This window comes from Strix uralensis, chromosome 5, assembly GCF_047716275.1.
Source record: "Strix uralensis isolate ZFMK-TIS-50842 chromosome 5, bStrUra1, whole genome shotgun sequence".
NCBI classification, from domain to species: Eukaryota; Metazoa; Chordata; class Aves; order Strigiformes; family Strigidae; genus Strix; species Strix uralensis.
Window position 1 is genome coordinate 39,512,949 of NC_133976.1, and position 14,360 is coordinate 39,527,308.

General features: G+C 40.5%; 1 protein-coding gene across 7 annotated transcripts in view; it reads right to left on the reverse strand.

The window, feature by feature from the left end:
* GRIP1 (glutamate receptor interacting protein 1) overlaps positions 1-14,360 on the reverse strand; it is a 341,423-nt gene that overhangs the window by 224,085 nt on the left and 102,978 nt on the right. For 6 of the 7 annotated variants that reach the window (XM_074870522.1, XM_074870516.1, XM_074870520.1 and 3 more), the window contains exon 1: positions 11,999-12,288. The exons of the other annotated variant lie outside the window; for it this stretch is intronic. In XM_074870522.1, the coding sequence (XP_074726623.1) occupies positions 11,999-12,131 (133 nt within the window). In that variant the 5' untranslated portion in view covers positions 12,132-12,288. Of the gene's footprint in view, positions 1-11,998; positions 12,289-14,360 lie in introns of those variants that run through there. 7 annotated transcript variants of the gene reach the window in all.

Genomic DNA, 14,360 nt, shown 5'->3' on the forward strand with positions numbered 1-14,360 from the left:
AGCCTAAAGGCAGGCCATACACATCCTGAGTTCTAGACTATGCTGTCACATCAACAACCGACCATCCTCCTGGTTTGCTGAGCAGCACATACAATTCTGTTTAAATAAGTAAGTAGAAAGAGCAACTGGCAGGCACAATACTAATAACTTGCGCTTTTTAAAAGAAAAACACATACTGTAGAACATGGGCAGGAGTCTTCCACTTTGTATTAATAAGACGCACACCTACATATCCATCCCAAGGCTCAGTTGGAGAATTAAAGAACTATATACATCAGTAAGGGGAAAATAAACAAATAAAATAATAAAGAAAAAAGGATGCCACAGTACACAGCGGGCTGAATGTAATAACAAAATACCAAAATGTGTGTCCTCTCCTTTAGATATCATCACCTAACCTCTCCCTCCATGCTGTGATCCTTGTTACTATATTAGACTGGACTTCAAAAACAGACAAACTTTCCAGATTCTGCAAGCTGAAATTAGGAGCCTACAAGCAGATAAACCATCCAGGATCTTCTGGGAAGCACTGATCGTTTCCAGTCACTACAGTAATCAGAAGAAAAATTCAGGACAATTCACCTACTAAACTATTACAGATTTTTAAATATTGCTAGTTTCTGAGATTATTTTTTAGTTTAATTTAGCTGTGCATTTAAAAAATATAAATTGCTACCAAGAAAATATGAACAGTAATTATAGGAAGAATTTTACCTGTTTAGAGAAGCAGTTACAATGAGAAGTGATCATGAGTGTTTATTAATTACCTCCTGTAGGTTACTCAAAATCAAGTTAATTTTTTTCCTTGTTTATACATGTCCCTCTATCAGTTAGTAGTATTTTACATATATCTAAGGCCATAAAACTGCTGCTATTTATCATCCATTAATTAATCATATAAGACATACTTACCAGGTCATCAAGACTTAAAAGACATTTTATCATGAAATAAAGACATCACTGACCAGAATTACATTTTCCTTACCTGGAAATCCACTGACAATTTACCAGTGCATAAAACACCAACACATTGAAGCTATGTAAGCATTCGTTCCAAGCAATTACTTTCACAGAATTTAAAAAATTGTCTTAATGAGCTATTGTGAGAAAGACGTAGGGTTTGAACATTTTCTCTATATTAAAGCTATTTACATACAATGGAGCAGTGTGTTACCTTGGCCGCCTTCTCTACTCACACTGATGTAACCTCCAGAATAATTATGCCACCAGTGCTACGTTTTTGTAAAAGACTTAAACCAACAGCTAATAAACTTTGGTCATTATCTATGAGGAAGAAAACAACCTACTGTGAATGGACATGTAGCTGTAAAAAGCCCTATTATCTGTACAGCACAAAGGACCACCAACTCTGGGCTGTAACTGGAACCGCCTTCAACGGTTTTGCTCAGTCTCTGGAAGTGATTTGCATGACACAATCTGCTCTACAAAATCCAAAATTATCCAGATTCCTTTTAAAAGCCCAAGTTGAGAGAAGTAGTGAAAAAAAAAAAGAAAAGAAACTAGAAAGGAGCACTGTTTTCTACCCACCCAGGAACAAAACACAAACACTGAATTGCAGTACACAAATCAAGTACCAGTTACAAAATGATAATGTTCAGTGCTTTCTCCATCCCTTGTGATACGCTCAGGAGTGACGGTATTTTAAAGTGATGGCCATGCTCCTTCCAGCAGAGAATCCTCTCCCTCCCTGCTCTCCTGTAGCACAGGGCTGGGTACTCCCTGCGTGAATAAGCCAGCAAAGATATGCATGATGATCGGGAGAGCAGAGGAATGTTATCAAAACCTACCACATTCCTAAATATACTTCTATTTTTGTAATTAAGTTTAGAGTATACCGAGAAAAATGTAAGCAAATCATTAATGTCCTAAGTTCGAGAAGACTTCTCTCTTTTCCAGCAGGGTATGGCACAAGCGAATGGCAACAGATTCAGAAGTTACGTCTGTGTAACTCCTCTGGAAAACTAGGAAACCCAGGTGAAATATAGGTCAAGTTACAGATGGAGCATTTCAGAGACTACCAAAGCTTCACTAAATTCATAGGGATTTCAGAGAGGCCAGCGGTTCCATCATCTTGCTGCACTCCACTTAATTATTGATGGGAAGTAATAACCACCAGCCTGAACAGCTTTGGTTTCTCCATTTCAGAAGTCACCCCCATCTCATTTTATCAATGAAAGGGAACGCAGCATTTGCACCACGAGCCACGTGAAATTCTACCACCACACAACAGAAAATCCGTGTTCCTGCTTTGCGAACTGTAAATGCTACTGGATGTATTTAGAGATTTACTGACAACTGACCTGAGCACTGCTCAGGCTGCTGGCAGCGCTCTGCCAGAGATCCAGGCTCTCCCCCAACCTTCCTTGGCAGGCATCTTCTCATTTCCCCTAAACTCAGCTGTCACATGCAACATCCCTATCAGACAGTGTGGCAAACATCCCTTTTGATTTCCGAGCATTCAGTGCTAATACAGCTGGCACCACAGCCCGCAGCTCCTGCCGTGACTCATCTCTCATTGACTACACAACTTCAACTGGGGCCCTACAAACGGGCACAGGTAGGTCATCAGGGCTTCAAATTATTTTCTACTCTAACCTGCAGAAAGCAAGGGCAAAAAGCTAATATCACTCTGTATTTAAAATATGTATTTGTGTATCATTCATTTTTTTACTGCATATGTAATACATTGTGAATCCTTTTTTTTTATAGTTGTTTTTTTAATAGAGATGCTACCAGCTGACAAAACGGCAACAAGGTGTATTGTTGAGTGAAGAGTTTCCCCCTCTGGGAGAGGGACAGTCTTATCAAAATAACATAGACCTGAGCAGCCAGAGTTTGGTAAACACACCCAAAGGAAGCATTTGTGAACAAATTCAAAAACACAATTTACTGAGTTAACACTTCACATGGTGTCTTTGTACTTTTGGTTTCACTTTCTTTTTTATAATTTCAGTCAAACAGTACTTCCCCCAGAGCTGTGTTTAATCTCTCTTTCCTCCTTTCTGCCTTCCACAGTCCTCCTTTCTTCTCCAACCAAAGTTCCCTTTCATAAAATCACATAATATTCAAGGTTGGAAGGGCTCTCTGGAAGTCCTCTGGCCCAAGTCCCCTCTCAGAGCACATCCAGCTTTGAAGTTGGATCTAACTTAAATAGGTAGATCAGGGCTCTTCCAGCCTTGTCCAGTTAAGTTTTGAGTATCTCCAAAGAAATTTCTCACTGTCCCATTAATGTCTTCCCTTCCATCTTGGTCCTCCTCAACTTCACACCCAAGCATGTGCACACAGGTCTTGCAAGCACCAGGCCTACACCTACAAGCCTGATTTTGACACCTGGAAAACCATCTCTGATGGCTTACCTCCAGCATCAGCTTTATACAGAAAACATGGTCTGTGTGCCTTACACAGGGGCTGTAGATTGTATATCATGTTTAGCGAGTACAGAACAGGCTGGGCAAATCTGAAGGGTTTGTTCCTTGCTTTCCCTCTGTGAGGCTGTAGGAGCAGAGTAGCAAGGTCCTCCACACCTCGCAGATTCCTGCAGGGTGGTGAGATCTCACACCTCCTCTAGCACCCTGTCGCTCCCCTTCAGTTTGGCTCTTCCCTTGGACACCTTTCCAAGAACAGTTCTCCTCAAATGTCTCTCATCATCTGTTCAAAGTGCCCAGGGACAGCCAAAAAATAAACCTGATTCCTCCCTCTGTCCCACAGCTGCCCACAGTGCTCCCAGTCCCACCTAAAAAAATGCACTGAAGTGCTACATCTGTGACCAGATCCTACAGCCACTCACCAAAATTTACTTCTGCCATCTTAACACCAAGGAGATTTTGGTTCATTTATGGGAAGTATTATGTCCATAACCCGCCGTTACAGAATTTCCACTGCATGCTAAAACCCAAGGAACTGCTGCTCCATATTCTCCACTACATGCACACACACACTCTCCATTAAAAAAGCAAAATGCAAGCTGCAAGTGCCAGATTTGAGAATTCCTAGCAAGCCTCAGTTTGGCCTCCTCCTGCATATGCATTACAACACAATCTTTAACTACCTGATCTCCTACTTTCTGCATGAGACCTTGTCTCGTTTAATGCCCAAAATAAATTATTTTAACTACCCTAAAAATTATTCAAGAACTTGTTTTCCCCTCATTGCTCAAAGTTTAATTCCATGCCTTTGTTCCCACATACTATTCAAGCACTTCTCTCCTGCCAGACATTAATTTCTTCCTGTGCTCTTCTACTGTGCTCATCACTGTAGCATGTGAGAGCTTAGCAAACACTAATTTACTTTCATAGCATACCTGTGAAGGAGAGGTACCATTAACCTCACTTCATGGGTGGAGAACTAGAGCACAGAGAGATTATCATTAAAGGAATACAACAATTTAAAGGCTGCAGCCTGAGATGCCTTATGGCTGGATTTTCAGACTAGCCAGGCTTATATTATCTTTACATATACAAACCATACTTCCCTTGGCACACCACAGCAACTTGTGCCAGACATTGGCAAATTCAAGCTCTCAAGTCAGGGAAACACAGGACGAACCCCGATGGGAAGGGTGGTGGGAAGGCCAGGCACAATGCTGCGCTAGGAGCTGGTGCAACCTCTGCCACATGCTGAATCCATCACAAGTGCCACAGCAAAAATGAACAGGTAGTCCTTCATTGAGGACTCATGAAAGAGAAGCCAAATTAAGGTTCTATGTGCACTCTTAGTCCTACTGCCTTTTAAATTTGGAGCAAGTGTCCTCAGAACTGCAACAGTCTTGCGTGTTGATTTGTGTATAATTTCCTGGGTTTCAGAGGGAAAGGAGAAAATTCTCTGAACAGTATCAGTAGCATTCAGGTGCCCGGGCCATCAGCAGTCTGGTCATCATGGACCCTTGCACCTAGCCACAGCACTACTGCTGTTCTTTTCTGCTGGAAAACGTTACACAAAGTTGCCTAGTAATTTCTGCACATACGATAAGGACTACCAAATTTGCCTTATACAAATGGTAAACGGGTGTTTATATTCATGCTGATGATTAATTATAGCTGCTGGTGTGCCCTGCTGAAGAAACACAGCAATCATTCAATAAATGTTTATAATCTCATCAGCAAGGGGGTTATACTGTTGCACTTTGTTCCACTAATTGCTTTAAGTTTTCCATTGGAAATGACAGCATTAAAACTGACACCTCAGTAGTTGCTTTTACCTCTCTCTTTAATCCTAGTTCATAAAACCTGATGTTTCATTCACTTCACAATATCCAAGGGGAAAGAATAATTGCATCACTACACGTTCATGATGTAAACTGACAAAGTAATGATTAAAACCATAAACTAGCACATCATTTCAGGAGGTAGGAAGTCCAGATCTTTCTAAATTTCATTGTTTCAACCTGAATATTGTATATTCTGGATATACTAAAATATAAAGGGTGTCAAATTCTCTAAAACACTGAAGGTACAACCTTGTACCAGGAGCCACTATAAGAGGAGGAAGACCTATAACGAATATATTTCTTGAGCATGGACAATCAGAATCTTTAATTATTCAGTAAAGAATAGGACTGGAAAGTAAATGAAAGAAAAGTAGCACAGAAATTGTACATTTGTAATTGCTAGCAGGAAGAAGTATTTACACTTCATGCAGAGAATTAGATAACTCGGGTCTCATTATTTCAGTGACTTAAAATAAATGAGCTGGTTTCCCCCCAAGTAACCCTAAAGTAGTGTTTTACCATCCATGCTCTGCACTGCCCCAGGAGTCTAAGGGCCACCTGTAGGAGAGCCACAAAGGGTCATTTAAAAAAGTAATCCTACTGCTAACAAACTTAAACTGGCTGTTGCACCACTGCTTTAGGAAAAACAAAATGTAAAATTTCTGTGGCCTGTTTCATGTATAATGAAAATGTTTCACCAAAACCAGCACACACCTGCCTGACTAGAAGAAATGCATTGCTCCAGTCCTGCAGGGAACCCCACAGCCTCAGGTGCCTCACTGACAGACCCTGCAACTGTATCACGCTACTGCACACGTAACACCACCAGTTTAATTACCTTTGAATTTATATAAACAACATAATGCTGCTAAAGCCACTATTCAAACAGCTTAAGCATCTGCAAACATAAACCCCATCCCAAAACTTACGTGCTTTTAACTAATATAAAACAGGAAAGGAGTAAAATAAGATTTTATACCTGCCTAGTTCTTACTGGCTTGGAAGACCTAAATAATTTCATGGGACGCTCAAGAGCTGCTAACATTCTCCTTTTTATAACCCATTTCTACTAGTTCACTATCTATAAAATGAGAATAATATGTAATTCTTCTAGAAGGACCTAAGAGGTGCAGAAAGGATACATTCACTAATGACCATGAGGAACAAGATGGTAAACAAATGGGATCACCTCCAAAACACACACATAGTTCATCAGAAGTCAAGCAACCCTTTGCAGGAGGATGCTTGTCATGAAATACAAAACTGCACTTGATGCAATGACCAACTGTTAAAAAAAAAACAAAACCAGAATCCAAGACACATAAAGGCGAAAAAGCAACAGAAATAGCATGAGGTTATGACACCTTTACCTAACAAGTGTCTGAATTTTATCCAAAATGGAAAAATATTGTAATTGGCACCTGTACAGGGGAAGTTTTAGTCTAGAAGTGGATCCAAAGATAGCAGTCACTTGCTACCACTTTTGTTTCATTCAGAGATCTCCAAATGGGAAAGTTGATACTGTCTGTTCCAGTAGTGTAGCTCAAATATAGTTGCCACCTTTACCACTGTGCCTGGCTTGCGAACTGACACCGGATGGTAGCCCAGCGATGACAAAGTCTCTCTGGACATGGGCATTGCATCCCGTTCCTGCTGAACTCATGGTGTTGGGGCTGCCCAGACCTCAGGAAAAAAGTGACTTACAGAAAACAGACAGAAATACTGAAGAACTATAATCTATTAATGAAAATCTCCAGGGCTCAAGAATCATGAAACAATCATTAAGAAGAAACAAGAAGCTTTAATAAATTTTAGGTATTTTTAAAAAATATCATTTTCACTGTGTTTTCAAGGCCTGCCATATTCTCTGCTCAGGTTATCAACCCTCTTTTATTGTAGGCTGCAACAAATGTATTACCTTTAGTTTCAATGAAAGCTGAGATTTTACTGTACTGACATGACAAGATCTGTGATGGGAGGAGAACCCCCCCATGCACACACACACATCCAATTAAACTGCAGACTAGCAACACACACTCTTTGTAAAATGAAAAGAAGTTGTCCTGCATTCCTCACCCTTAAGATCAATTAACATCTCTGCAACCTGAGCTAGAGATATTCAGTGCCCTTGTCATCACGTTACTCATAAAACCATTAACTCTTTTGCAACCCCAATCAAACCTATGAGACTGCCGCAAACAAGAACTATTTGTCCCAATTTTACGAAATGGAGAAAATCTCGACAAGAGCAGTGCTGCTACTGACCATAGCATTAAGAAACCATAGGCATATCCCTTCCCTTGGTGTTTTGTCTTGGTGCTACTTCAGTAGCAAGTCTCTTCTATCAATATTTAATACAGCTTTAAAGCCACCCAGGGTATGAAATGTAAAGACATTTGTTGGTAAGGTTTTGGCAGCTGAGGGAGTTTCTGCAGCAGAACATTAAGTCACGTTGGAGAATAACATGCAAATGGAGTGTTTCTGCTGACATCATCCCAAATAGCATATCATATATCCAATATTCATTTTAACTAATAATTCACAGATTTCAGTCATCAAGGAAGACATTTTCTACTCTGAGTTATATAAAATTTTCAGTTTTTATTTTTTGCCTTATTTGCTAGGCTAGGAGTCAAATACCTTCACTTTCCAATGATGACACAGGGAGAGAGATGGGACAATTAATGGAAAGAAGGGAAAGATCATCACATGCACTTTGGAGGCAAATTCAAAGAGGTTTATTGTCCTAAAACTGAGGAACCAGATGATTCTCACACAGGAATTGTGGAAGAATTAATGAAGAGCGTCACATTAAAAAAGGATACATGACTTTACTGCAGATACACTATGGCAGACTACTTTGTCTAAAATATCAATCCTCTTGCCAAACAACATATACTATCCTTGACAAAGGATAGAAGAAAATTATTCATGGGACTCTGAGTGACTAAATGGAATGTTTTAAAGTCGGGGCTAAAAAAATAGGACCTTTGGGGTTAGTGGGAGTTTACTAGTAGAATTCTTTAAACATTGTTTTTTGGGATTATTCTTTAATATTTTCATTGCATCAATACAGAAAATAAAACCTTTATGCCAATGGACTATGCTGCTGACATGCTGGAAGGAACAACAACATAAGAAGAACCATTAATGAAAACAGAGTATCTTTCAGAAGGAGATGGATGACAGAAACAGAAGTAACATAAGACAAAATTTAACAGTAAGAGTTCACAGCAATGCCCTCTGAAATTGCATGGGCAGATCATGACAACCACGTTTCGTGCAACATCTTCGTGAGGTTCCAAAATCAGTTGGAAGAAACCCAAACCCTTCCAAGTGTTTTGCTAACTAAAAGACTTAACACTGAAATCAGATTGGGGTGGGGAAAGAAGTGATTTGTGCTTGTTTTGGTCAGAGGTGACCAAATCAGGCTGGGTCCCAGAAACACCTTCCTACTCAAGATTAGGCTGAAACTCAAAGGTCTTTGCAAAACACCCTGAACTTCAGTGAAAGGACATATGTCATTTTTGGGAGCATTCCAGGCAGCTCTGCTACAGAGCACTCCTGATGTTTGCTATCAGTCTTGGTAATACTGTAACAAGGGCCTTTTTCATGCAAAGCCTCATTAAAAGCAACAGGTTGAATAGCAGTGCCATAATGCTGTACAAGATAAATATAAAACTTTTTAAAGCAGTTTATGCAATAAGCACCAACTTGTCTGAGTAGGTTGAGTAGCAATTTCATCACCCATTATGGTCACAATGCAAAGTCTCACCGAAATGAGTATGACGCCTGCACTAATAACGTCAACACATGTTTGTGTACCAAAATTATTAGTTATTCTAGCATTATGTATCACAGAAAGAGACTCTTCAGAAAGACAGGAGAGCTGATGTTGCATGCCAAAACAGGAATATCCATTTAACTGAACCTATGTGGATGAAATGTCCAAGCAAAAAGACAGCTGACTTGAGAGCTGGGGTCTTTTTTTTTTTTACCCAGGGAGCTTTAGGCACTACTGAACCTTACTTTCATCCCACTGTGTCCCAATTATCACAGCTAAAGTGGTCTTCCATGACAAAGCTTCAGAGGAGTAAAGACAGTATACCTAACAGTAAGGGCTACACTATCCCAATATCCAGGCACAGCTGGGCTGAGGACAAACTAAAGTCACCTTTTTCCTGTGATTCCCAGAGGCCTATTCTATTTTTATCTTCGTTTTCTTTGTTTGATCCTTTGGTTATTCTAATGTAGTTCTGCATTTTTCCATTAATTCTGCCTCCATACAACACTCTAAGCAATACTACGAACAGGGAGAAGAGAGACTAACAAACTCATAAAGTGTACTGGCTCAGACAATCTTCAAATGCACTGGCTAACTGGATATATAACTCATAAATGACAACAGAGGAGGGATGGGTAAAAATGTAGGGAGAGGAAACTAAATCTAAAAAAGCTCCAACTCCGTTCAGTTGAATGAACAACAAGTCTTTGATTTCATTAGCTCTGATGCTCTGAAAATCATACCAATAAATACAATCTTATTCTCAAGCACGCATTATTCTAAGCATATGAATGCAGAAGGAATGGCCATTAAAAGCTCTGCCATTACTCTAAATTTACACTGTAAACAGCATAACACCAGACCATAATTAAATTAAATATGAAACATTTCATTGTCCCCATTATCTGAAATTCAATTTCAAGGGAGTGTTTATAGTAGCACCAGCAGCACCTTTTCACTTTTTGTACATTGCTTTAAGTAGCTACCACACCTATCCAATCAAAACAGTGACATGTACAGCACATGGAAAGATCAGACAAAAGAAGCACTTGAGGAGTAATTGTGTTTTACGTGGTATCTCTATAGAGACTCCAGGGCTCAATTCTCCTGTGACATGTTCGGTTTAAGTAACCGCGAGAAGTTGCAAACTCCATGTACATCCAACTCCATGGGACTGTGCACTATTTTGCCCTTTCAATCTCCGTATTGTGATCACTGTTGTAAAACACCACTTCAAAATCTGGCACAGATTCATCCAGACCAAAATACTTATGACCTCCACAGGCTGAAGTGTGTACTATCCTTTTATTTTCTACGTAGAATAAAAGGAGAAACCTATTAGATATTTGGCTCAATCTTAGTGCCTTACATTAAGTCAAGAGTTAATAATTTATTAATCACCATTCAGGAAATCCTTATTACATGTGACAGTTTTTGGAGGGGTTTTGCTTTCTTATTTAAAAGACCTTCAACAACAACGATCAGCTAGGGAAATATTTTGACATACTGCTTTGACATGTTCCTTTGATTTACATATTAAAGCAAGAAAAAGTTATGTGCTTTCACTAACATGTATCATTTTCACATTTTTCAGTGCTAAGTAGATTAAAAATTTTTAGCTCTTGTGTAGATGGTTTTATGTCAGTGTTACCTCTTATGACTGCATTGCCCCCAAAATAGGTCTTTTTCTTATAAGAACTCCATCTTAACGTAGATAAATTATAAGATTATCAGCATGGTAAATTTTCTTAAAAATGGAAAGACATCAAGACTGTATTAAAGAGAAACCCAGTAAACAACCAAACACCCTATATTAGTTTACTTTTGGAGATAAGCAAGCATGGTGCACTGAGAGAAAACCAAGAAGAAAATCTCTTACTTCCTAATTTTCCACAGGATAGCAGTACTCTGGTGCTGTAAGGCACAATCACATTCATCGTTTTGTCTTAAAACAAATGTATGGTTCTTACAATTTATTTTAGCAAAGTGGAAATGAAGCCAAATGATGCAAAAAGATACCAACAGGCACTCACATAGTACGAACAACAAAAAAAAGTGCATTCAACTTCAGCTGCTCAACAAAAGGCTCAGCTTCACTGCAAACCTCCCAAACCACCAACTAGAACAGCAGAAACCTTTTGAAAAGGTAATTTCTGTGCATGACTGGTTCGACTGCCAACACCTCACCCTGACAGCACTGCACAAAACCCTGGGCAGGGGCTGAGCGCAACTTCCCTCACACTGTCCCTGTGGGCACGGGTTTCTCCTGGAGAAGGGGACAGGGCAGACCGGGAGCTCCAAAGCCTGACAGCTACAGGGGACAAACCCTAAGGAGCTGCAGGGAACAGCACACAGTTTGCACACGGACTTCCGAGGAGGTGGTTTATTTTGGTTTCAGGCAAGCTGCTGCTGCCACGTGAGCACAAGCAAACAAAACCCACTACTTAATTCTTCACAAGTGGTCCTGGACCTGCAGCAAGGAAGCAGCCCACTTGAGTTACTCAATCCTGAAAAGACCAGCTCACAGTGGAGACTCAGAGGACTGACTCTCCCTTGATAACAAACATTAATCAACTTCAACTTACAAATGAGTGATTGTTGCCTTTATAGTGCTTTAAAAATATCCACGAGGCTTTCCAACAGCACTCTACAAGGGCTACCACCACCCTATCCCTTCTCAACACAAAGTGTTTTAACAAAAGGTTTCTGTCAGACTCAATTAACTGCACCTGAAATCTCACCTGGGTTTACAGACAGACACCCCTTACTCTGAGAGTGGCTGTGCCACTTCAGCTGCTTTGTATTGTTCATCAGCAGTCAGCCAAATAGAGCCCTAACAGGAACCGATGTTTTAATACTTGCATGAGGCTCAGATTCTAGCAAGGGAGGAATATTGTTTGTGGTTTTGGGGTTTAGGGTTTTCAAACATCTTAACAGCATAACATTTATCACAGCCAAAGGAAAATGAGGTTATGCAAAATACTTACTTCGAAAATGCTCTGAGGCATAATAGTAGACATCCTCGTAGCCCTCGTGGTAATCCTCCTCTGGCCGGTACTTTTTGCCCTTTCTTCTTCTAGATCTTCTTATCTGCTTGACAAAGCCCAAGAAACGCTCCATCTCCTTCCTCAGCAGCACCAGCCAGCAGCCCCCTTTGCCTTCTGCTTCACAAAGAGCTGTCCCAGCATGAATCAACCGCAAGCACCGGAGCAAAGCTGCAGCCTCCAACCAGTACCATTAAAAAACCCCTCCCTTATCTCAGCTGTGACTAGGAAGCATATTGTTTTCCTTTTAAAAAAAAAAAAAAAAGGGGGGGGGGAACGACTTTATCAAACCTACTGACTGGAATATTTCAACATGAAAACAGACAGAGGAGAAAAATACTGAAGCAAAAGGAGAAAGTCAGGATTTCAAGCAGTTATTAAACAGCAGAGGACAAAGTTGAAGAGACCTGCCTGCCAGCAAGGGGAAGCCCAGCGCTAAGGGCTCCCTATCTTATGTCTCCATCATTTGAAGAGGGGCTGGGAGGCGGGGATAGATGTTAGTCAATGGACTGAACCATATGTCAAAGCAAAACAGGTTTTCATTCGCCAGTTAAACACTGCCCTCATATTTGCCCCGGCACAGGCTCAGGATCCCATTTGATTTCATTTGTGTAAGAAGAGGAAACATGCTGATCCATTTCTGGCATCACATATGCTGGATGAATAAATAGCAAAGTGGTTTAATCCATACACACAGCCCACTCACCGGCAAGTGTGCGCTGAATGCGTTAATTGGAGCAGCAGGGAGAAAGCTCGGCAGCTGTTAAAAAATGACACATATACCCACTGGGCATTAGTGTATTCTAATCACTGCTAGATCTAAACATTAAAGGCACTCCACAGACAGGTCTCCTATAGAGCTGGCCAGGCTATATGGCAATAGACAAACAAAGGAAGCGACATCACTAGCATACCATGATGATACTTGTTTAAAATCCCAGCAGAGTTTTAAAAACTTTAAAATTAAGGTACGGCAGACTATACTTCGCACAGGATGACAGGAGCAAAAAGCCTGAAAAGGCACTGGTGCTCTTCTCTTGCTGCATGCCTGAATCCCACACGCATTCCCTAAGATAAGACTGGAATTTCAGCCGCGTTTCTGATGAAGTTTCCCTCCCGCACAAGAACAAAAGCAGTGCCTGCTAGAATTCTATCACACTGACATCTGACACAGGGTTGTTTTTTTTTGTAACCGCACTCCTGCAAGCCAAGAGAAGTCTCTAGCCCAGCAGGACCTCTCCTGTCTGCTGGCACAAGTTGGGGATCAACCAGACACCTCAGTCAAATCACGTGCCGAACACAGTCACCTGCACCCATGCTCGTAGGAGATACCATTTTGCACCTACGAGCATGAGGAAGTCAGAGAGTCTTCCTGTAAAACAAATTTTATAGGATCATCATCTGGAAAATGAAGAGCACGCAGAGGTAGGATTAGTTTCTGGTGATGCAGACATTTCAGTGAGTCATTATTTTGCAAAGAGCAAACCAGAGCAGTGTTTTTAAAAGCGTAAAAGAACAAGTAAAGCAAAAGCCAGGATAGCATTTTATCATTGTTTCAACATAAGTATGCAGAGATTGATCAGAATTGAGCTTGGATTTTCTAGTTTTGAAACATGTAAGAGTTAGAGCTCAGCTAGACCTGCTATCTGAGAGTCCTGAAACAAACGCACACTGAAAGCAGGCACTGGAACTCTTTTGGGCTTGTTCCAGGTTCCCAGGTATTTTAAAACAATATTATCACAAAACCACACCCATTTTATCCATAAAATCACAAAAAACCCTGGATGCTCCTACCAAGCTCCCCAGAGGAATACAGACTCATCCTCCTTGACCTTACCAGCCCCTGCTTTTCCACCGTGAAAATGCAGCCACTGTCACTAGCTGATGAACACCCCGAGGGCACTACCAGTATTATTTTTAGTGTAACTTCTATAAGGAGGTTGTGTTTTATTACAAGTCTGTTTCTATCACACCGTTTTCAACTTTCAAAGGGTAAAGACCTTAGAGGAATATTACAGGCACATTACCAAAAATAAAAAAGCCAATAAAAGTTTTTATATGGATCTTTAAGAAGGGATCACTGTATGTTTTGAAGGTTTCAATTCACATCTTTTCTGTGCTCTGCCCCCAAGCAGCAAAAACATTACATTAGTATCATGAAACATGAAAACCAAACCAAAGACTTAGCCTACAGCAGAGGCAGCAAACTCTCTTTTCAGAGGGAAATCTTGTTTTGACGCTGTATTTGCTCCTGTAGAGCACTCTCCCCAACAGATGTGCAGGAAGTTATTTGTAGGTGTCAGAA